Raw genomic sequence first — 25313 nt, forward strand, 5'->3', positions numbered from 1 at the left:
TGAGAATACTGCTTGAGGCGCGCCACTTTTTGGCAGGTTATTTGTCGTGTAAGTTTTAGATGGTAAGGAATAAATGTAAATTTTTTGTTTTTTTTTTTTTGCTTTTTCTTCCCCCAGCATTTTATTATGAAATTTTCCAAACATGCAGAATTGTTAAGAGAATTGTACAGTGACCATCCACCACCTAAAATCCACAAATAGCATTTTGTTACGTTTGCCTTATCACTTAAGGGATGCTACTTTTAATGAGACTTCGTTTGGTTTCTCTTTAAAAATTGCACTAAGATAATTGAACGACTTTAATCGAGTTGTTTTAAACTCTTCTGGGAAATGTAATATTTGCATTGTAGCTGAAATTATAGTCCTTACCTTAAGCTAATTTTAAAGTTGTAAATCAGTCGTTCTGAATTTCAATCTTATTTATTTTGCCTGAAGGGATGTTTTTTATAATGGAATTATTTGAAAGTCCTTGATCAATTGTACAGGATATTCTAATGTTATTTTCACACTTGATAAATTATCCAATTAATTTCTCTGATGAGTGCAATTTTGGTCCCATTTTGCTTATACAAGGTTCCAGGATTATGTTCCCAGAGGGTTTGAAGAGGCAGGGTAATTTAGTGTATAAACCACTAAATTAGGAGCTAAGAGGTTTAGATTTTATTCCTGACTGACCATGGGCAAATCACTTCTCTTTATTTTCATGTCTGTTTATCTACTTGTAAAGTGGGGACTAGAATTTGAAATTTAGACATTATTAAGTAATGGGTAACATGTATTAATGCTTGGATCTATTAAGAAAGACACTATTAAAAAAATACACTTTATGAATCCAGGGAGGCTCTCATAATTCTCTTAACTGTACAACAGTGAACTCTGACTTTTGAAAAATTAAAGCATGGGCAATGGTCAAAGTGTCTTATCAAAGACTGCTGTTTCTTAGAACTTACTATTTGCCACAGAATTTGTAAGGGGTTTTCCTAATCCACCTGGACTCTGAAAATAATGTATTTTGTTGGCAAGGGTGAATGCAAAGCCGGGAGGAGGCGGACATTAATCACAGAAAGATAGAAAATCATTGTTCAGTTTAAGAACAGGTTGTGTGGAAGCGTGGGGCTTAAAGGAGTCATCCCGATTTGCGGCCACACACTGCTTCCTGACTGTCAGCCCACACCACACGGAACACCAGCCCTGTTCCTGTCGGCCCAGCCTCAGGTGGTCTCCATCAGGTCCATACCGTGGAATTACAGGGTTGACCATGGGTAAGCAGGGTCTCTGTGCTCCATTTAGTAGATGAGTGTGCCCTGTTCTTCCTAAGCCCAGGTGATGAATGTAGACTCACAGTTATCTCGTAAAGGCACTTAGAGTTTTTACCTTAGATAGCATCTTAGTCGTGGTTGCAAAGATATGAACAAAACAGTGCTCCTCGATTGGGACCTTGTTGAATATTAATTTAGAAGAAGACAAATGCCAGACTGACACACCTGCCCCCTCCTGTCAGTTTTTGATACTCTCATAGTCTCTGTGTTATACCAATATCTTTATCCAAAAAGTACTCTTAATTAAAATGAAATATAGATATTCCAAGTGTTCTTGAATAAAATGACTAGACTGCTTTGATTTTTTCCTTATCTGTGCTCTGTTTTGGGGACTCTAACTCACTATATTGGGAGGAAAGAACAATCCTAGGCACTGGTTTTCACTTGAAATGAATTATTATCTTGCTCCTTTGGGAAACAGTTAATGAAAATTCATTCTAGTCCTTGGTTTAGGCTGTGGTTTCTGTCCCGGGGTCTGTAAGACTGCATTTTACAAAACAAAATTAGGCCCAAAGAGAAAGGAACTAAGCAGGTGAAAGCGTGAAGCTGGATAACCGGTTGAACTTATTCCCAAACAGATAAATGAGAAGCCCCAGTTCTCCACAGTTCCTGGGCTGTGGCTGTCTCCACCTCTCCTTAGTTATCAACTCCCCGGATGAGGGGGTTTTGTTGTTGTTGTTGTTTTAATTTTAATTTTTTTCAAGAGAACTTTATTTTTTTGGCCTCGGGTCTTTGTTGCTGCATGCGGGCTTTCTCTAGTTGTGGGGAGCGGGGGCTACTCTTCATTGTGGCACACGGGCTTCTCATTGCAGTAGCTTCTCTTGTTGCAGATCACCGGCTCTAGGCACACGGGCTTCAGTAGTTGTGGCATGCGGGCTCAGTAGTTGTGGCTCGCGGGCTCTAGAGTGCGGGCTCAGTAGTTGTGGTGCACAGGCTTAGTGGCTCCACAGCATGTGGGATCTTCCCAGACCCAGGATCAAACCCGTGTCCCCTGCATTGGCAGGCAGATTCTTAACTACTGCGCCACCAGGAAAGTCCCCTGGATGAGTTTTTAAGTAATGGTTGCCTCTATTGCGGGGCAGTTAAAATCAAATGAGCATGTGTTAAAGATTTGAACTCTTATCTTAGTGAGGGAACCATGCAGGCACTAAATTCTGTCCAAAGGAGAACCCAAAGAATAGACACACTTAGAGACCAGGAATGTTTACATGAATGTCCACATGGAGGCAAAACCAGCTTCTTCCTTGGTGGGGAAGGGAAGTGAAGCAAATCTCCCCCCACAGGACATAATTTGTGTTTTGAAACAAGAATTCTTTTGCATTGCTCTCGGTTATCTACAGGACAGAGCTGTAAAATAGCTTCCTTACAATGAGAGTCTGATAACCCTGAAGGGTGTGCTGTGGACTAGATAATACATAGTGTTCTATCAAAGCACAAAATGCCCTGGCACCCTGCACTAACAATAATTCACTGCAATGGGTGAATGATAATTAAACACATCTGTGGTGCCCATTTCTGCCTGGAATTGGACCGCTCCAATTGGTGTGAGATGACAGCTGCTTCTAGCTCCTACAAAACTCCAGCTGGAGGACAGGCCTGAGTAGAGCAAAGCCAGCTGGAGACTCATTTGGCAGTAGGGGGCAGCAAAGCTTCATCCCTAACCCATGCAACCTTCAGAAGGAAATTTGTAAAATAGGATTAGCCTGGAGTCCTTGCACTTTCAAGGAGTCCATAAATTCCCCTAGATTATATGCAGAAAGTTGTACTTTGTGCCTTTTTTCTGGGAAGAGAGTCCTTAATTTTTTTGCCTTCAAAGTCTGATGAAAGCTACGAAGCACTTTCCCCCATCTTGGAAATTCCATGTCCCAACTGTCACCGTCACACGTTGGTTGTCAAATGAGCTTCAAATTAGAAACAATTCCTGAGGAATTATTAGGTTGAACCATACAAAATCACCATTTTTGTAAGGTCTGTAAAGGGTTGAGTATCAGCAATTTCTCGAGGTTCAACCTATATATTCAGATTCCTGGTCGCCCCCACTCTCCCGTCCCTGTTCTGATACAGCCAGTAGGTAGATTTGAGGTCAACTGCTGTCTCCAAGCTGAAGTTCAGGGAAATGGACTGTTGGACTCCAGTCTATCTCTGTCGTCGCTGAACAGTGAGAATCAAGTCGGCATTAGAACCCCATTGCCCACGCCCAGTTCCCTGGAGGACTTTCTCAAGGTGTCTGGTTTAAGGACCACCAGCCTCAGAAGCTCCTGGGGTACTTACTAAAATGCATATCATTACCCCCCAGCCAAACCCCCCAAATGAGACTTTTTGAGCAATGGGGCTGGGGAATCTGCATTCTAAACAGGCTCCCCAGGTGACTCTTCACCGGAGATGGAAGGAGCGCATGATCTGAGGTCTACCAGCTAAACCAAAGTATAATTGTTCAGATGGGAAAGTCATAGCTCTCATGCAAATACGGAATATGTCAAAGGTTTTGTTCAGCTCATTAATTTGTGATGGAACCATTAGATGGTAAAGCTGATTCCAAGAGCATTTGGAAAAAAAAGGGTTTATATAATCCACCAGGGAAAGCATGTTCAAAACAAAAACAGAATGTTAGAATAAGATTGCTAGGTTATCAAAGAAAGTGGTTAATGTCCTGAAAGGTATTAAAGCCATAACCTTTGGGGTTATCTTTCCTACCAAATAGAAAAATACAAATTAACATGTAACTTCGCAGTATCTGGGCTGTGATCAAATAATAAATAGCAAAGTCAAATAGAGATACATTCTCCCAGAAAATTAAATAATCCTCAGGTGAACCTGTTAAATAATTCCCCAGTGTGACTTTGAAAGGACGTACAGCCCAACTTTTTGCTGTTTTAGTAATTCTTTTTTACAGTGAATAAAGACAGCAGAACGTGGAATGTGTGGACTCCACACCTCTGGGTGAAAGAATTCAGGCTGGAGCAGATACATTCAAAAACAAGAACCAATTAATTCAAGAAAGGAGAAAACTGACTGATACTCAGAATTCATGCGTAACCTCCTTGGACTTATTTTAGACACTAGCTACAATCACTTCATCCTGCTTTTTAAGTAAGTAGTTTGTCACCTTTGTAGTTATTTGGCTTACAAACTAATCATTCCCTAATAATTTCTCTTGGAAGTTTATCTTGTAAGTTGGCTGAGGTTTTCAATATTTTTCTTTTGTTTTTCATCTAAAAATTGAGGTACTGAATTTTTTAAACATCAAAAATATCCTCTGATTTTTATGAAGCAATTGTCCATCTGGGAAATTAACCTTTGACCATTAAGAAACATGAACTGAAATAGAAAAACCACAGGTCCCAACCCAACCTCAATATTTTTTCATAACTTTTTTTGCCTTTAGAGAGACAATTTAGGAATGAATCTCTCTGTTGTGGATAAACATCTGAAGTTCAGCAACTTCTTCATTTCATTTCAGTTCAGTTCCTTCTACTAATTTCAAGCAGAATTAAAATTTGGTAATTCTTGTAAAGTAGCCTTTCACTGGTTATCTTCAAGTGAGATTACAGATTTTTTTTCTTCTTTGTACTTTTCTGTATTTTTCCTTTTTCTAAACCAAGACCCTGGTTTAGAAATTAACTTAATTTTTAAAAACTCAATTCATGGATCAAATTTACTACTCTAAGTTATTGATATAACAGCACCTACCATTTATTGGCTCTTTAAATTTTGGGGGAAAAAAGTTTTATTTTAAAATAACTTTATTGAGATATGTTTTACTTATCATAAAATCCACCAGTTTCTAGATATTTACACAGCAATATTCATAGCAGTATTATTCATAATAGTCAAAAGATGGAAATAACACAAATGTCCATTAAGGGATTAATGAATAAACAAAATGTGGTACATACATACACTGGAATGTTTCTCAGCCTGAAAAAGGAAGGACATTTTGACACATGCTATAGCATAGATGAACTTTGAAAACATCATTCTGAGCAAGATAAGCCAGTCACAATAGGACAAATATTGCATGATTCCACTTATATCAGGAGCCTGTAACAGTCAAACTCAGAGATAGAAAGTAGAACGGTGGCTGCCGGGGGCTGGGGGAGAGAAGTGGGGAATAATTGTTTAATGGGTGCAGAGTTTCAGCTGGGCAAGATGAAAATGTTCTGGAGATGGTGGTGATGGTTGTACAACAATGTGAAGGTACTTAATGCCACTGATCTCTACGCCTAAAAAAGATTCAAATAACAAATGTTATGTATATTTTATCATAATAAGAAAAAGAAAAATGTGCAGTTTCATGTGTACAGTTCAAATGACTTTTAGTAACTTTACCAAGTGGTGCAAGCATCATCATAAATCAGTTTTCGGACATTTTCCTCCCTGCAGTAAGACCCCCGATGCCCATTTATCATTAATCCCCACTCCCATTCCCCACCGCAGGCAACCAATAATCTGCCTTCTGTCTCTATAAATGTGCCCTTTCTGGACATTTCACATAAGTGGACTCATACAATATATGGTCTCCTGTCTCTTTCACTTCGCATGATGCTTTTGAAGTCTCTCCGTGAGGCAGCATGTCAGTAGCTTACTTCCTTTTTTTGTTGCCAAGTAGAACTTCACTGTGTGGATATATCTCATTTTGTCTCACTATTCATCCATCGATGGATGTTTAGGTTTCCAGGTTTGGGCTATTACACGGAAGGCTGCTAGGAACACTCGTGATTTTACCTAACCCAGAGACAGTCTGAACCTTTTCTATGCCATCTGTATGCATACATGTGTGTATGTGATATCTATATGTGTGTAATATGTGTTTGCGTGCACATATTTTATATATATATATATATATATATATATATATATATATATATATATTGCATTTTGTGGAAGAAAAGAGAGGTTAAGTAACCTGTCAAAGGACACCAGCTAGTTTTGCTGGGCATAGAAAAAGGTCTGTCTGACTGCAGTGGCAGTACTTTGAGGAGAAAGAGATTGAAACTATGACTAGCGGCCCCTGGTTTCCCTGTGGAGTGCGTTCTCTTCCTGTGCTCACCGGCTCTCTGGGGGCAGTTTGGGGGGCCAAGCCCCAGGGCAACTCTCACACGCCGGTGGGAGTCTCACAGAGGGAATTTGCTCCAGTGGCACAACTTCCCTATGGAAAATCAGGGGCTTCGAGGGGCCACCCAGCAAGCGCTCACTTTTCTCAGTGACTGTAATTTGGTTTAGTAATTTAGATTACATTTTCCAAAGAGGGGAAGAAGAGGTTATCATAGTGGTTAAAAGCAAGGCCTGCGGAGCTGGACTACTCTAGGTTCACATTCTGGCGTAGCCCCTTGTTCGCTCTGTGGCCTTGGACACGTTACTTACCCTCTCTGAGCCTCAGCTTCTTTATGGGTAAACTGTGGATAGTAAGGTGCCTACTTCACTGGTTGTTATGAGGTTTAAATGAGATAACACGGAAACAGCAAGGGTTACACGAGCACCAAGGCACAGTAAGCTCTGAGTAAGTATTAAATGTTATTATAATTACTTGCTACAGAATTATCCTTTGGGGCCCCAGAAGCTTGGAAGACACTTAGGGCCCCTACGTCATCCTGGCTGTCCATCCACCTTAGCACATGATGCCTGTTTTCTCTGTAGACTTTTCCAGTTGCACCTGCCCAGGAAGAAAGAGGACTGGGAGCTGATGATGCCCCCTCGTAGTTCAAGGGCAGAGAGACCTCAGCCCCAGGCTGCCCTCTTTAGGCAGCGCTTCGTCTCATGGTTTCCTTCAAGTTCCTCCCTCCCACCCTGAAGATGGGCCCATTTGTTCCCCCCACCCCCTCCTTCTCTGTCTCTCTGTCTCTTTGTCTCGGGGCTCCCCGAGCCCCTTCTGCATGAGCCTGCCATCTGTCCTCCCCTCCAAGCATCTTTGCATTTTAGGGGAAGACCCGTGCTAGAGGCAGGTTGGGCAGGTTTATCTGGGGTTTTCCTGCTCTGGATTCAGAAAGGAGTCTCTCCTTTTCCCTGAGAACTGGAACAGAGTTAAATCTGAACCCCTGTGAGATGACAGGCACTCCTTAGCAGCAGCCTATTGACGGAATCAAGGATAGATACGTGATTCTTGAACTGGACCGGATTCTTGAGAATATGGCCTGAGAAATTCAAAGAAATGAGGCTGCAGTAGTCCATGTGCTGGAAGGTCTCTGTACCTTTTGGGGATCGTGTATAGAAGAGTAGAGCATTTACACAGAAGCGTGTGTGTGTGTGTGTGTGTGTGTGTGTGTGTGTAGGAGTTGAATAGACTATCTTAGGATCTTAGTTCTTGAACGGTGCCCAGTCCAGTGTTCCAGGAATGGCCACAGAATGTCCTCCCGTTAGGGTACAATGTATTCCAGTGCTTTCAGGGGCCCTCTCCAACTGGTTCAAGCAAGCATACCGCAAGCCATATGGTGCTTAGAAAGCAGAGCAGTTATTAAAATCCCTTTGGCAAGAGGTCAGACCAAACTAGATTTAAATCTTGTCTCTATGATTTTCTGGTTATGTGATCTTAGGCAAATTGCTCAGTCTCTCTGAGCTTCAATTTCCTCATCTAATGAGGATGATAAATTTTACTTCATAAAATTTCTCAGAGGATTACACAAAACAATGAATGTAAAATACTTAGGGTGGTGCATGGCATATAGTTGATGACCAATAAATGATAACATAATATATATATCTTTCTTCTGAATCGAACTTTTATCATTATGAAATCTGCATGATTCTAAATTAGCAACATCAAATTTCTTTTGCTAGCATTTACATGGTATATGTTTCCAACCTTTTATTTTCAATCATTCTCTGTTCTAAGATTTAAAGTCTGTCTCTTATAAACAGCATATTGTTAGTTTTTAATCTGGTCTAACCTTCTCTGTCTTTTCGTTGGAGTGGTCAGTTCATTTACATTTAATGTAATTTCTGATATTGTATTTGAGTCTACCATCTTGCTACTGGGCATGACCCTTGCTCCCAGAATGTGGCCTTTCTTGGGCCTCGACCAAAAGCCTAGGATGTTTGCCAAAGCCCCTCCACTTTGGTGGGACTTGAACCTGTGTCTCCTCAGCATTCTGCAACAGCTGTAACCTGTTCAGCGCGTCAGCGTCCCGGTTACTGTTTTCTGCTGTGTTTCCTGGAGTTCGCACTGTGTGCTCGGCTTAGGAGTCAGCCAACAACTTGAGGGGCACTCGTGTGCAGATTTCCCGTTTAGTCCTCTCCATCATTCTCCTTTCAAGCTCCAGCTACTCTGGCAACCTTAAACTCTGATCTCAGCACAGGAAGGCTTCTGCTTGCTGCTGTCACCCACTCCCTCCCACCCCACCTCTATCCGTGATGTAGGGAAAAACCTGCTGGAAAAACCAGGATGAATGTGAAGTTTTGCCTTATTTGTTTCCCTTCCCTTAGGGATCAGAGCAGTTCAGATCCTGCCTGCACTGGGTACTCTCCAGTTCCTTCAAACAGTTGCTTTTATATTGTATCCAGCTTTTATGATTATTTTGGCAGAAAGACTCATCTGATAAAAGCCATTCCCCTATGGCCAGAACCAGAAGCCGTATGCCATTTCCACTTATTGAGCCCTTCTTCTCAAAACTGCCTTGCAGTGGGCAGCAACATTTCTGCTGGCAGGCAATTGACTTGATCCTAGTTCAGTTTACAGAGAATGGAATGACCTCAGAACTTGGACCCCGGACAGAGCTATCTGAGATACATAACTGATATCAGACTGAGGTTAGGTATTTGTTAAAAGTTATGTGCTGCTGAGAATATGAAAGAATTCAGGAGGCTGTTAGGTTCAAGATATTGACATTGCTTAGTATTCTTCTCAACGGTGATTAGACTTAGGCCAATAGAAATAAGGAAATTAATAATCAATTTAATGAGTGACTTGGTGAGAAAGGCATACTTCTGAAGGTAGACTGAAGAAGAGGGCAATTGTCTTACACTTCTTTTAGGTTATGAAGTCATTGACTAAAAGTCGTAAGTAGCACCCAGTGTCTCTTGCTGACAAAAATCAAGTACACTTTGCTGATAATTTCAAGACTACCGAGGAACCATCACCAAAATTACTTGACATACTATGGTTTCCTTAGGCGGGGGTGAGAAGAATCACTCTGAAAGTCTGCAGGTCTGGGTCTCGGGTCCACAGGAAATTTCTGGTTAACTGGGATGGTTACTGTCTTCTTCAGTAGGTGTATAGTTTTCAACCCTGGTTTATCAGTCTGGGTCTAGACAGGGGGCAAAAGCCACATCTGTCATTTTAACAGAGAGCATTTCATAGGAAGAATTATTCATCAGGTATTGGACAAGTAAAATGGCAAAGAGTGGACACTGAGGAATCACAGAAGTAACTACAGGAAGCAACCACCACCCTTAGTAGGAAGAGTTGGGGATGCTGAGATGTGAAGGACTGGAGGGGCGCTGAGAGCTGGGCTGCAGACGTCTGAGGGGGGGCCCAGGCCATCAGTGCTACTGTCTCTGCGCAGGAATGTGGCGGCGGGTTCTGGGAGGGAGGAAAACCTGCAGGGGAGGTAGCCGCTGCCACCAGACCCAACTGCCAGGGCCGGGCTGACAGGACAGGAAGCAGAGACTCCACCAGCCTCCCTCTAGCGCCGCCCCTTGGCAGCACTAACAGGGACCCAGGTGACAAAGCAGATGTGTGATGGGCAGGAACCCAGCCCCCAAATCCCCAAATACAGAAAAGGCTTGACGCTGAGACAACAGCTTCACCACCAACACACCAGGAGGATTTAGGCTTAAGTGGAGGGAGATTTGAAAGAAACAAAACTATAGCTCTAACACTTTTATGTGAGGAAGGAGACTGCATGTTTGGTATTTTAGACACGTGATAGTTAAGAGACTAAGGCCCGCTAGAATGACAGTTTTATAACCCCACTTTAAAATGTATAATTGAGTAATTAATTCAGACGTGCGAATTTTTATGGTGACATCTAAGTTTAAGTGGAGTATAAAAACATTTAAAGTTTCCCTTATTTATAAGGCTAATTTATTGGTTTCTGTTAAGAATTTAGGATTGGGGAAGATTTTGCCTGCTGTCAGAAAAACTGAAGTACGTTAAAAAGAAATAAATATATTAAATTTATAAATGCATTTAAAAGCATTTCAAGTGCTGAGCTAAGCGTGTAAATAGGACCAAGCATTATTCAAAGGCTCTGCCAAAGTATTGCTACAACCTGCTAGACTCATAAACAGAATAAAATTTGTAGAATAATAGAATCAAAAGCCTAAAAAAGGTTTAACTTGAATGTTAAATTGTATATTGATGCTAAAGACAAAATTAATGGGATTATTTCTTAAATGATTACTAATTGTTAAACTTATTGAAATATTATTTTAAAGCCAAAATTAAACTCATTAATAAAAAAATCCATTGAAATCTTTCCTACATAAGAAATCCACTGCCCTGGGTCCCCCCCCCCTTCACCCCTACTCCCTACCTTATGAGGTTTTCTAGAAATGGCTAGAGAAGAGCAAGAAAGGCAGCTTTGTTTCTCTGCTGTTCTGGAAACCCTGAAACCATCTCACCTTGCAGCAGGCAGAGGAGATTACGCCCCTGGCTTCTCTGTTTTGCTTCCTCATTTTCTATCAAGCCAGGATACCCCACGGAATAGCTAAGGGTGACCACTGGACTTGGGGTGAAAGAACCTGGGGTCGAGTCCCAGCTTCCATGCTTTAAGAACCCGAGTCTCAGTTTCCCCATCTGCAAAATGGGGGGGGACACCTGCCTTGCAAAGGTGCCATGAGGATCAGCAGAGTGCAGGGCACACCAGGCACAGCACTGGACCCTCCCCTGTACTGGATCCTGAGAGCAGGGGGCTGAGGACAAAGAGGTTCTTGCCCGAGCACACGGGCCTGGGCCGCTCCCTCTCCATTCGTGGCAGGAGGGTGTCTTCAAGGAGATGGCCTGGCAACAAACAATGGGGGCTCTCCTGTCTCTTAGGCACATGGTCCAGGCTCCAGAGGAATTTCTCAGCATGGACAGAAAGGCGGCAGGCCAGGAAAGAGGCGGCTGGCTCAGGAGCAAATTAGCAGCCCTGCGGACAGGGGTCTACAGGGCCACGGCCGCCACTGGCTGGAGCAGGAGGGGGCAGGGCTACAGGGAAGGACGCAGACCTCCCCACTCCCCTTGCTCACAGGGTCACCTGGCCCCGCAGCCTGGAGAGCATCATGGGGAAGGTCCCCATAGAGGAAGAAAGGAGAGCGGGTGAAGGTCCTTTCTATAACTACCTGGGAGGGAGGACGTAGAGGTCAGAATTATCACCACCCCAGTAATTCGTCCAATGCGCATGACGTCAAACTTTCTCCGTATTGCTAGGTCCCAGGCATGCAAACAGACATCCTACACATCCTCTCCTTCCTAGGACAGCACTTGAGAGTGTGTAGAGGCAGAAGTGGCTCCTTCTACCTGGATGAGGGAGAAGGAGCAGCAGGAACAAGGCGGAGGGTGTGGAGGTGGAAGGATAACGAACAGGGATATTTTCTCCCGGGATAATGAACAGTCAGGGAGCAATCAGGAAAGGCAGGTGGGGGTCAGCTTGGAGGCACCTCAAAGTCAAGTTCAAGTGTGCAGAGTTTATTGGAAGCCAGGGAAAATTTTAAGCAGGGATTGTATTTTATTTATTATTTTATTTTTTGTTATTTCTTTTTTCCCTCTCTTTCCCCCTTTTTTATAAAGCTTTTTATCTTATATTGGAGTATAGCTGATTAACAAAGTTGGGACAGTTTCAGGCGCACAGCAAAGCGATTAAGCCACACATATACCTGTATCCATGCTCCCCCAGACTCCCCTCCCATCCGGGCTGCCACATAACATTAAGCAGAGTTCCCCGTGCTACACAGTAGGTCCTTGTTGGTTATCCATCTTAAATACAGCAGCGTGTACATGTGGATCCCAAACTCCCTGACTATGCCTTCCCCCCACCCCTCCCCCCGGTGACCATATACCATGGAATTTTACTCAGCAGTTAAAGAGAATGAAATAATGCCATTTACAGCGACATGGATGGACCTCGAGATTGTCATACTGAGTGAAGTAAGTCAGAAAGAAAGAGAAATATCATATGATATCCCTTATATGTGGACTCTAAGAAGAAATGATACAAATGAACTCATTTACAAAATAGAAACAGACTCATAGACTTAGAGAACACACTTAGGGGCTGCATGTTAGAAAGATCAGCTGCGGGATGTCCACAGGGAGAAAGGGAGTCTGGAGACCAATGCAGGGAGTATCAAGTCAGAGAAGTGCATTCAGGGGATGATGCGGGCCTCACAGGCATATGAGATGGGAAATAAGAGTCGAGTGAGGGACTCCAGGATCGTGGTCACCGTGGGCGTCTGGGCCAGTGAGTGGAAGTCAGGCTTACAGGCCCTGGACCAGGCGGGCCAGTCTCCCTGGACACCGAGACCAGCCCCCACCTGCCGGATGCAGCCTCATCTCCTCGGGGTCCCCAGCACACCACGAGGCTGGCCTTTCTCCCACTGAGTCTTCGGCAGAGGGGGCAGCAGAGGCAGTGCCCACAGAGATAAAGGTTCCCCGGGCGGGCCCCCTGGAATCACACGGGTCTTTAAAAGTGCAAGAGGGAGGCAGCATGGAGGTTGTCATGGAGCGACGCGAGAGGGATTCAGCCCATCGTTGCTGGTGCTGAAGATAAAGAGGCCACGAGCCACAGGATGTGGGCGGCCTCTAGAAGCTGGCAAAGACGAGGAAATGGACTCTTCCTCAGAGCCTCCAGAAAGAGATGCAACCCTGCCAACACCTTGATGTTTAGCCTAGTGAGACCAGGTCAGACGTCCAGCCTACAGAACTGTGAGGTCATAAACGCTCGCTGTTTTAAGCTGCTCGTTCGTGGTAACTTGTTACGGCCGCAAGCAGGAGCCAAAACAGGTTGAGAGAGCTTCTCTAGCCACCTGACCGAGGGTCACCCTCGCATCACTCTCTAGTCCCCACATTTTGCCATTTTATGTCATCCAGTGTTGTTCACATCTTGAAAGGCCCGAGTTGACGGGATCACCAGCCTTCCCCTGTTGAATGGTAAGCTCCGAGAGAGCAGGCGTGCGGGTTATCCGTCCACCACGGCATCCCCAGAACCCACGAGTGCCTACAACGCCATGGCAGTTCCACAAATATTTGGTGGGAAGATGAGTGGCCAGATGAGTGCGTACAGATGGTGCACCAGGGCTGTGAAATCTACCGAGGCAGAACGCTCAGCATTCACAATTCATAGTTTCAGCCTCTGAAGACTCAACAAAAAATGTGAACACTCTCCCTGACCCCCTCCAGGGTTTTCAATCAGTTCAGGTCCCGCCTCTCTGAAGGCTCTTACAAAGCCTTCAGAGGTCTTGGGCTAACACTGCTCCACTCTCCCAGGAAAATATACACGGAGAGCAAAAAATTATAAATTGCCTCTGCCAAACAGGACTGAAGGGGAATATATGAGCAGACAGTTCACGGGTAAATACGGTAAGTGCTCCCTCCAGGTCAAACACTCAGGAAGGAGACCAAGCTGGCTTCAGAAGAGGCCTTGCCTTCTCAGCCTTTGGTCGGTGTTTTCCAAGCTCCTCTGCAGCCAGGCTGTTCCTCCAGGAAATGACTTGCCAGCCCAGACAAGGATGGCCAGCAAAGCCCAGGGGAGACTGGCTGAGGTCAGGCTGCTTCCTAACCCTGGGGCGGGGGCAACAGGAAAAGGGACGTGGAGGCAGGGAAGGCAGGCTTCTCACCCAGGGAGTGTGAGGAGAGGATGCAGAAAAGACCTGATGGATGCTCTGCGCTTGCAAATTCAATCAAGACACACAGCCTGGGAACGGGGCAACATGTGCAAAATGGTGTTTATTGAATCCGTTTTGGAAACAGACAGCACGAAAGGTCTTTGGTTTCTGAGCCCACTCGGAGTCGGAGTTGTCACCGTTTCCTGTCATTAAACCTCAGCCACAGGAAGATCCTAGCTTAAATAATGAAAATAAATCTTCATCTCATGAAGGGGAGAAAAAGTGGTTGAAAACACTACGGCTGTTGCTCTTGCAACAGCTCTGAGGGCTAGAATGCTCATGAATAGCAACACAGTTTTTATACGAATAGTGTGAAATATTTACTGTGCAAATATCACGTGTGTACATCAAATATCACGTGTGTACATCAAATATCACGTGTACATCAAAGGCAAAGCTGTAAACTGGCTAACATTCATTAGCAGTTAAGTACGCTGGGTCAGTTCTGGCTTCCCATTCTCAGCATAAGAGCTTACATATTTAACTGATGACTGCTGTCCTCATCAGGGGCATTCACTGTGTGGAAAAAGCATTTAAAAGCATATCTATCATTCATGTTATAAACTAAAAAAGCAAACCCCAGCATGATTAATTACCTTGCCCAGATCAATAAATACTAGTCCCAAGTGCTCAGCGTACCAATAAGGACAGAAGCCATCAGTTAAATAAATCATGTTGTTACCTACCGATGTTCCATTTGCTAATGCATGTTCATGAATTTGTGGACTTTTATCCAATGCATACGCAGATTATTTTTTGTTTGAAATTCTCAGAAGATCTCCTTTGGACATTTCTTTTCCATCACTCTCTTAAAAGGATGAAAATGAAATAATTTTTTAAACAAAATTTCCAAATCATAAGCCATCAAAAGCATGACTCTGGTCATATTTCAAATCTTCACTTAGAAGGAAAATGCCGTCAAGGCTTAGATGAGTTTAGAAGGTCTCTTCCTCTGCTGGCAGCTTAAACTACAGTCCTCATCCTCTCCCAGTCACCTCCTGCCATAGTGGAAGCCAAGCTGGCTCACATCTCTGACATGTTATAAAGTTTCCAAAGACTAACAGGATACCTAGAAGGTGCCAGAAGGGTCCAGGGGCCTTCTCTTTCTTTCTGGAGCTGTTATCAGTAGGGCCAACAGCTCCAGAAAAATACAAAAAAACCCCAGCTCCAGGCAAATACAAAAAGAATGGGGTGGGGGGGTGGGGGTGGGGGTCAAAGAGGTAAAAAGCCTAGACCTGGATGGAGGGAGCAGTGTTGAGGATATATATAGCACAGTACCAAAGCCTGCTGCCCCCAAAAGCATTTCAAGGCACCATAGGTTAGACATTCCAAGCACTTCTGGGCACTTCTTTAATCACAGGGAACGAACACCTCTCCAAAGGTGCTGCCCACATCTTCCCCAGCTCCCTAGACTGTAAAGCACTGAGACATCCCATTTGCTAGAACCCTCTGCTCCTTGAGGCAAGGTGAGTCTTTCTACCTCGATGCAGCTTTTCCTGCAAAGCACGACACTCACAAACACAGGCCATCCTGGATTCAAGTCCAGCTGCTTCCAGAGCTCTGCAGCCTCTGAGCCCTGCCCACCGTGGATCACTTTCACCCTGGACCACTTCCAGTCTCCTTTCCTAGGAGTTTCTTTTTTCTTTCTTTTTCAGTTTGAAGACACGCCCCATTGGAAATGAGTGGTGCAAGATCCTACCTGCAAATACTTGCAAGCAATTTATTTTTGAAACAATGCACATTTAAAAAATTCAAGTCAAATCCAGGAACACACTAGTTGGTTGATATCAGCTGGCCCCTCCTGCACAATAGGAAGAGAGTCAGTTTCTGAAATGAGAGAGGGAGGAAGGCACCAGCTACTCCACCAAGGTTAGTTCTTTGAGTCAGGGAGGAAGCCTGAGAGGGGAATGCTGAGGTTTAATCGAAGATGGGGTTCCTCCAGCCTTCCTGGGCCAAAAGCCAAAGGCAGCACATAGGGTCTGGATATAGGTGAGGGTGGGTGGACCCTCGCTCACCAGTGGGGCCACTCTTTCCCAGGAATTCTGACACTGAAATGAAAGCTGCATTCTCAGAGTCAGGCTTGGGAGGGGCTGTAGTCTACTTTTACTCCACGCAAGATGGAGGGAAGAGGTACCTCTCTATCGCCTCTTTTCACACATCAGCCTCTGTATCACAAGGACCTCAAGGGGAACTCCACACGCCAACACATCCTTGCTGGCTCTGTGTGTGGGTCGGATGACCGTCTGCTACGGGAAAGCCAGGGGGACTGCGATATACGATTGGGAGGATCCGATAGTCCAATATCTGAGGGGAAAAGCTCAGAGAGGAGGATTTGAGTCCAGTCAGGCAGGCAAGGCTGAAAGTCAGAAGGGGAAGATTAGACAGTTGGATCTGTGTGGCCGCCAAAAGGTAGATGGTCACGGTCACGAAAATGGAGAGGCTTACAACGGGATTTCCCCTCGGGCATTCAGACTAGCCTGCACCCGAAAAGGCATCAGGCGGCATTGCCCAAAGGCAGAGCTCCCCTCCGCGGTCCTTGGGGATGGGGCCGCCCTCATCCTGGTTGCCAGGCAAGAGCTGGGAGGTCCCAGAGGCGGGCTTTCAGCTGAGGGATGCACAGTTCAGCTCTGAGTCCTCCTGGCTGCCCGCTGCCCCTTGCCCCGGCTCATCGGGGCCGTCAGTGATGTTGGGCTCACTGGAGCACTGCCGGTGGGGCGGCGAGAAGCTGGGTGGCAGGAGCAGGCACTTGTCCTCGCCGCCAGGCTCCTCCCCTAAGCCCGAGTGCATCATGGTGGCCATGGCCAGCAGCTGGATGTCCGAGTGGGCATTGGCCACCGTGTGTCGCCGGATGCTGCCACACCTCTCTAGGTAGGCTTCTCCCTCTTGCTCCGTCAGAGGGGTCAGGGCCATCTCGTTCAGGGGCCGGCTGGCGGTGGTCATCGGGGAGGCATAGTTCAGGAGCGTGACCTTGGGTCGGACCCTGGAGTGGCGCCTGGCTGCAAGAGAAAGACCAGCCAAGGCTGTGATTGGGGAGGGGATAGTGGGAGTCAAAACTCCTCATGAATTTGGGGGAAGAGGGAGGTGGCTCCACCTTCAGGGACAGCTTTAGGTGAAGCCCTGAAACGCAAGAGAAGAACTTGGCCACGTCTAAGTGCTTCTGTTGTAACTTTGTTTGTCCCTGATGCTGCCTACGACCTACACGCCCCCCATAGTAGGGGTTGCCAAAGGTCTTTCCATGATGGATTAGGTCCAAGAGAGTCTCCCCCCTTTCCCAGCTGCTGCCTGAGTTTCACTGGAGTTGCCCTCAATTCCCTTTCAGCCAGTCTCCTCTGAAGACCAGGGCACTGGCTGGACCAGCTGCCAAAAGAAGCTCTTGGTTCTATTCAGCACAATGTGCACTCAGCGTGTCAACAGAGGAAGTGGAAAAGGCCTCATGAGCTTAAGTCCAGAGGAACAGGTAACTGGGGGGACCTCGGCTCTCAAAGTGAGGGCAGTGGGACATCCTCCAGATTGTCCTGAAGCAGGACTACCCACGTTCCCAGCAGGTCAATTGTCTGGGACCTGCATTCTGTTCAAGTCAATACTCTGGATTCAGTCAGCCTTTCGCAGCACCAAAGAATGGGAGAGGCTCCGTGGATGCCCCATGGAGGCAGACAGAGAGTGGGCTGGACAGGAATGATTATAAAACGGCTGCTTCTTGAATTCTCACCACCTTCTAGAAACCATGCTCAACCTTGACATGCATTCATCTTTTGAATCCTCCTAAAACCTGAACCCAAGTTATGATCATTTTTTTCATCTGTAAAGTGGGAGATAATGAGTTACCGGAGAGGTAGTAACTAGCCTATGCTCACATAGCTAGAGCTGGGATGCAAACGAGGTATGTCTCACTCCAGACCTCGCTCTTGCTGGCTGCCCAAGCAGAGCACACGTAGCGATGGTAGACTAAGCATCTCGAGGGAAGGGCAAGCAAGTGCACAGGGCTCAAATCCAGGGAGGAGAGTCTGAAGGAGGACGCACGTGTACCAGCAACACCTCAATTCCGAGGACCTCTCCTTTCCCGTCTTGACAAGGACCAGGCCAGTCCAGAGACCTACAGTGTGGCCAGAGCAGGGACCCGGGCAAGCCTGCATCCCCAAGGTCCCAAGGAAGCCTCGTCTGCAGGCACTGGCCCCTTCTCCTGCTCAGGCACTGTGTCTGCATGACGCACGGGATGAAAGATCCCAGAGAGGCAGAGTAGGTGAGGACCAAGGGCTGAGGAACTGTGGGTTCTGGGCAAAACCTTTTCTCCTTTCCTTCTGCCCTCTTCCTGCCAGTGCTCATGTCTCCCAGCCTTCCAACTGCCCACCCACTGCTCCTGTCACTGCTTTCCCCAGCTCCCCAGTCCCTGAGATCCCGAAGACCCCTAACACATCCCTCTCTCAGCAGGGGATGCTGTGGGGAGAAACGGAGAAGGGGTGACCATACTGGTGCGCCCTCCACCCCTGACAGGATCACAGAGGAGGAGGGGGACCTAGCCTCTAAAGGGACAGCAGACAGTGCTCACTGGTCACAGACTGGCCTTCGGGACACTCAGCCGGTGCTGCTCTAGTTTACTGTTGGCTCTTCCCGTGGATCCAGAGGCCCTGATACGTGCTCTCAGCACCTCCAGAGCCCATGCTCCTAGACGGGCATCACAGGGAGGCAGCCATGTCCACCTGCAAAGTTCTCAGCAGTTCCCGTCACTGGGCGGTTTTTATGTCCATATATGCATATATGTATTTATGTATATGTGTATATGAATACACATACATGTGTGTCTATATTTATGTATGTATATACATATGTATATGTATGTATAAACAATGACAAGAGAATGACATCTTAACCCTTAGGACTAAGTCACCAAGACTAGTGTCTCGGAGGCCCAAGGGAGTGTTTGGTGCTAACAGCAATCGATATTTCTTAAAACCAAATAATAATGCATAGAATTTAGAGCTTACTGAGTGTGTACCCATCCACCGTCTCCCGGTTGAGTCCCAAACTCCCTCCGAAGCACTAGGACAGCTCTCATCATCCCCATTGCTCAGATCAGGAAGACTGAGGCTCAGCCCAACCCTCCGAGTCTCTAAACGGCAGTGCCCGTCTGTTCCCAGACATACAGGCTACAGCACCTCAGGGCTCTGCCGCTGCCCTGGCGCTGGCCCACTCTCTGCAGTCAGGTAACAGCAAACACTGCTTCCAGCAGTGCCAGACAAGACGCTGGGGCATCGGACCCTTCTCTGGGGAAGAATGAACAGGAGACAAGACGCCAAGGAGCCACCAGGACGGAAGAATCCATGCCAGACGGTGGCAGAGGTCCTCTCTGAAGCGTGGGTGCTTGTATTTGCCAAGCCTCATATTTCTATAATGTTCCCACATTTTTACACTAACCATGTATTACTTTTATGATCACAAAAATCGATAACTATAAAACAGAACCACTAGAAGAGTTCAAAGAAGCAAGGACCCCATTAAAGAACCATCCTTTAAAAAAATGCCCTTGAAAACAATTCATGGCTCTTCTGCTGCTGTTAAAAGCAAGCGCTCTATGTTGGCAGTTGCAAAACCCAGGTTGTGGCCCTGCAAGCACCAGCCTGGCAGGGGACTGTGCTGGACTGTTTGATGAGCATTTACTATGTACTAGAACAAAGGCTGGGCCCAGGACATGGGATGAGGTGAGGGCCTGGGGGATAGATGTGCCTGGTGGACACACACGGCATCTCCAGAGGAAAGAACTCGTTTGATGATTTCCAGAGTCCCCAACCCGGTGGAACGAGCTAGCAAGAGCTCTCACATGGGTGCCTGGATGGCGTCCATCTCTCTCACACTGTTAGTCCAGCAGCCCAAAGGCCCTGCGGGGTTCAACAGGTGGCAAACTGACAAGAGAGGCCACTTGGGCTGCTGCTGAGAGATGAAGCCAGAGGGAGGGCGGCCAGCCTGGAGGAGGGCGTCCCCATAACGCCTGCCCGCTCTTTCAACAAACACATCTTGAGCTTTGTGCGAAATGCTGTGCTGGCTGCTGAGAGTAAGAGGAACATAAATCGGATGTGGGGGCTGCACAGGGGCTGGAGCACGGGGGTGGCGGTGGGGGCGCCCTGACTCAGGGCAGTCACTAACTGAGCAGCTACTATGCACCACATCAAAAAAGGAGATGCCTCACGGACATGATCTCCTTCGGACTATTTTGCAGAAAAGGAACATGAGGTTGAGATGCTAAATCATTTTACAGTCACGGTTAGTGGTGAAACTGGGATTCCAGCCCAGGGCTGACAGCAGAGCCACCGCTCCTGACCTCCGGGAGGCTTGCACACAAATCAGTGTCAAAACAAGGTCAACGCAGCAGATGTCAAGGCAGGGGTACAGATGAGAGCACTCTGGGGATTCAGAGGAGGAGGAATCATGAAGAGGCGTCATTCTAGATGGGCCTGCTTCTTTGAGAAGGACTGACTGACTGTATCCCGGCTGGCCATTCATTCATTCCCTCCCTCAGCGGAGAGCACTATGCCAGCCTGGGGTACAGGGGAGCCACATCCGTGAGCTCACAGACTAGGGGGGAGACCAACAAATCATCAGGCCATGACTACACTGCAGGACAAGGGCCGGAACGTGGTCTGGGGTCCAGGGAAGGGAAGGGGAGGCACACAGGGCTCCTCACCTGGGGTGAGGCCCCAGGCCCCAGGCTGTCCTATCTCGGGCCCAGATGGCAGCTCTGCCTGGGCCCTGCCCTGAGACAGGGCATATTCTTCCTCTTCTGTGCTTGGCCCTCTGCAGCTCAGAGACCTTAAGGAACTTCCTCCAGGATGCACAGCTGAAGCCCAGCCCTTGTGGTTTCCAGGGCCCTGTTCCTTCAGCAGCTGGCCCCCCCTCTCTGCTCAGGGCTGTTCCCGACACTGACCGAGAGGCCTCCAGCTCTTGCTCCTGCTTTCTGGGCAGAATGTTTTGGCGCCCAAGACTGGGTGTGGGCCCAGCCGAGCCCACAGGGGCCGCTGGGCTGTGTGAGTCCCCTGGGCAGTGTGTCCTTACGAAGCTCCCGCCAGATTCTAGTGCCAACCCTAGGCCAAGTACAGGCCAAGCCGCATCCCCAGGGAGGTCAGCCCCATCTGGGGCCCCTTGGGAGGTCTTAAAGCGGAATAGAAGGCCTGGAGTGGACAGCGGCCTCCGCACACTGCAGCTGCTGGCTCCCTTCTCCCTCTTTTTCTCATTTGCATCAGGGAAAGCCGGGCCCTGCGGCTCAGAGAAGAAAATCTCCTTTCAGGGACTGACGAAGCTGTGATGGGGCCTAAAAACTTGTCCCTCCCTTGCAAGGGGGCCCTTGGAGCAGGGAGAGGGGCTGGGCCCTGCCACCTCCTGCACCCACCTCCAGGCCTCCTGTCACACGGGGTGGGGCGAGGGGAGCCTTTGTTCCCTCCTCGCTCCCCAGGCGCCCCGCTGAGCCCTGGCATTCATCCCCCTGCACCGGAGCCAGCCTGGCAGCTTCTTTCAAACCCCCAGAGAGCAGCAAAGCCTGGAGGAGGCAGTCCTTTGTTGGGGACTCCGTTCCCAGGCCTTTGATCTGCTAGGCTTCTCGGCAGGGCCCCAGCGCAGTGGCCCCCATAAGGCAGGCATGGTGACCCCTGCCTACCACGTCCGCGGTGGGCGTCCCCCTTCAGGCCCCGGCACCTGAAAGCCTGTGAATGCCTGCTGGTCACGAGGACAAGTTATAGTATCTTGAGGAAAAGGGCCTTCCCCCTGGAGACACAATGGAGAGAGATGGGTGGGAGGCCAGGGCTTTTGTGTGGGAGAAACCTACCAGGGGCCAGGGCAGCAGCTTGGAAACTTGGGAAACGAGAAAGGTAGACACGTGGGCCTGGCCTCTGACAAATCGGCCTGTTTTTCTGTTTGTTTTACTATTTTTTTCAAATTTCATTGTCTTCCTCCTCACCCCACACTCCCTCACTCCCTCTGCCCTAGAAAAGTGACAGCTTTCTCGAGGACGACACACACTCACACACACACACACACACTCCATCACGACCTCGGGCTCATCTCTTCTGTCTGAAGCAAGCCTGGCACATGCGTGGCTGAGGCTGAACTCTCAGACCCACGGGCCTGGCTGACAGGCAGAGGGCCTACCTATGAGCTCCCGGATCAACCTGCACGGGCACATGGGTGCAGGGGGAAGCCGCCTGGAAAACCACTTCTCTGGCTCTGCTCACCTACCCCATGGGGCCCTGGGGACGTTTCTTACCAACGCTGAGTCTGAGGCCACGAGAGCCACACCCCCCAGCAGTCTGGTAGGATGACTACAGGCCAACCGCTTGCTCAGGGCCTGAAAGGTGATGGGCATTTGATAAGGGGTGGCTTTTGAGACGTCGGTCCCAGCTGCCCTTGACCCCTCCCACCCATCAGGCCCAGGCGGACACGGCAAAGCCCTGCCGAGGGTCCGGGGACGGCTCACGTCCACTGCCCTTCCTCAGTCTTTACCTCAGCTGGTCGTCATAACAGGCAGCCGCCTCTTCCGCAGGCAACAGCAATGTCACTGCGTCCATTTGACTGAGGGGAAGACTGAGGCCCAGAGAGTCCTCTCTTTATGTAGAAAGGGGTGTCCTCGAGAAGGAAGGGCACCATCATGGCCATTTTAGCTTTTTAGTATCCAGGAGTTTAGGATGGCCTGTTGGCCCCGAATACCTCGTGGGCTAAGGAGTGTGTGGACGAAAAATGTCACCTGCCACATCACTAAACAAAGGACGTGGTGGCCACCAAGCCATCAGCCACTGCAGCCTCCGCTGACTGTGCACCCTGAGGGGATTCAGGGTGGAGAAAAGCAGGATACTGGCCCTAGACAGTTAAGGTGGGTATCAAAGGAATGATTTCAATAAACCCAGACTCTTGCATCTTCCCATATATAGAAAAGCATTGAATTCATTAACTTGAGATGTCTGTTTTTTTTTTTTTTTTTTAATTAACAGTATTCTTTCGATGTTCTGACTACCTGGCCTTTGTTGCAAAAACTTCTATATATCCTGGCTCCTCCCTTACCTCTTCGGAGCAGCCCCTCAGAGCTATCTGAGAGGCTGTCTTCTGCGCTTAAGTCCTGTTTGTCGTCGAATAAAACATAATTCTCATCTTTTAGGTTCTACATTGAGAGAGAAGGACCAGCTCCTCCGAAGTCCCTCAGTAAAATCGGTCACCTCCTAGGAGCTGATGGGGTGGGCGGGTGGAGTGTGGGGGAACAGCTGGTAAAGTGCAAACAGCTCGGGGCTTTGAAGCATGTCACCAATAGCCAGGCAACCTCGACCTTCACTTGCCTCACTGTGAGTGGGAACATGGTATCCAGCCCACCCCTCACAGTGCCCAGGATGTGGTCTGTGTCCCAGGGTTCCCCCTGCCGTCAGCCGCTCGGCAACTCTAAGGCTCTCTCAGTTCCTCAAGTGCTGCACCCTCCTGCTCCCCGCCCACCTCCCCCCAACTCCAAAACCCTCCCAAAGATCCCTCCCTTTGCTTGGGACAGCTTCCCTCCCCATTCACTCAGCTAACTTGTATTCATCCTCCAGGTCCCATCACAGATATCACTTCCTCCAGGGAGTCTTCCCTGATTTCCCAGTCCAGGTGAAGCCCCCCTGTGGTGGGCCCTGGACTTCCCCACTCAGAGCACTTGTACACTGATGAGTCATCGTCTGTTGTTTGCGACTTCCTCACCAGACTCTGAGTGCCAGAGGGCAGGGGTGGGTCGGTTTTCACAGATATACCTGCAGCACCTCACAAAGTGCCAGGGCAGGGTCTCAGTACACATTTGCTGAAATAATAATATAATAAAAAAAATAATCAAAAGAAGGTCATTTCCTTCCCTCTCTGCCACTACTGTGACAACGCCCCAGAGACAAGGATTGTCCTTGGTACAAGAATAAAACTGCAGGCCTTCGGTTTATAATTTGATGAAAGTATGCATTAGTCTTATTATAGCTGAAAAGTTGAAGGTATCCCCTCTTTGAGAGAGTCCTCACTGAATAAACTTCCAAATCCACTCTTGTTCCTGGCTCCAGGCCCAGTGGATGGTGGGGTCCCTGCCATGGCCTGGCTAACCCGCTGGCAACCTGACATCTGCCCGGAGCCTCCCGCCCCGAAGTCGACGCCAGTTGGCCAGGCCAGAGCAGGAAGGTGGCGCCCAGCCCTCCTCATGGGGAGGGCAGAGGACTGTTCTGGGTGGAATGAGGGAGGGAGGGAGGATGCAGGACCAGGCAGGCAGCAGGCTGGGGCCAGCATCTCCAATCTGTGGCGGCTGTGGTTAAACTAGTGTCTCCAGAGAAACATAAAGGGGCCCTGAAGATTGCAGCCGCCCTGCTCTTTTCTGCAGTCATGAGGCCCGGGAAGGGGCGGGAACCCTGCTGGAGGCTGCTCCTCCCCCCTTTTCTTTGAAACTCAGCTACATCTCCATCCAAGCAAGAAGAGGGGGAAAAAGGTTCCAAATTCGGGGAATCCCTTTCTGCCTCTGCACCTGTCTGTCGGTGCTGGTCACCCCAGCATTGGGCACAGATGCCGCCCACTCACCTAACAAATATTTTTTTGAGCGCCTACTGTATGCCAGGCTCCATTCTGGCTGCTGGAGATAGAACCACAACCCAAAGTTCCTTCCTTTGGGGGATTTTCATTTCAGAGGGAAACTGAGGAATACCTTTTATGACGTTCTGTAGCTATTTCCCCATCTAGACCGCGGTCTCACTGAGACAAGGAACACATCCAGTTCATCTCTAGCTTCTCCAGGGTGACTAGTACAAAGCCCGAATGCTAGCTTTACAGCCACTGAAAAAGGCCACAATGGGATTTATCCCCCAGTCCAGGAGCCCCTGTCCTTGGGGTGAAGGCCCAGGTGGTACCTACAAAAATGCAGTGGGCAGCCAGCAGCTGGACCTCCAGCCACACACACATGAGCTGGCTTCACATTTTGAGCTGCTTTCAAAGGGAAATTCATCACTGGTGGTTTTTCCACTCATTAGGGGGTGGGGTACAATAAGGCAGTTTATGGTATCAGATACAGGAACAGATGTTAATACATCTCGGGCACTGAAAAAGATGAAAGCCACTGATCAAAGATGCGGATCAGACAAGAAGCACCACAGAGGTATGGTATCCATCCCTGGGGAGGAATCGCCCAGCGGGGAGGTTACTGTGGCACAGGCTAGCAGGAAACACCGA

The 25313-nt window shown here is 48.0% G+C and overlaps 1 protein-coding gene across 1 annotated transcript in view; it reads right to left on the bottom strand.

Annotated features, from left to right (window-relative positions):
* Positions 1–15826: 15826 nt before the first annotated feature.
* The window catches only part of PRR5L (proline rich 5 like), a 70507-nt gene continuing 61020 nt past the window's right edge, over positions 15827–25313 (bottom strand). Inside the window, exon 9 of the mRNA XM_057695953.1 lies at positions 15827–17116. Coding sequence (XP_057551936.1) covers positions 16722–17116 — 395 coding nt within the window. The 3' untranslated portion in view covers positions 15827–16721. The remainder of the gene's footprint in view (positions 17117–25313) is intronic.

This window comes from Hippopotamus amphibius, chromosome 9 (assembly GCF_030028045.1).
Source record: "Hippopotamus amphibius kiboko isolate mHipAmp2 chromosome 9, mHipAmp2.hap2, whole genome shotgun sequence".
Taxonomy (NCBI): Eukaryota; Metazoa; Chordata; class Mammalia; order Artiodactyla; family Hippopotamidae; genus Hippopotamus; species Hippopotamus amphibius.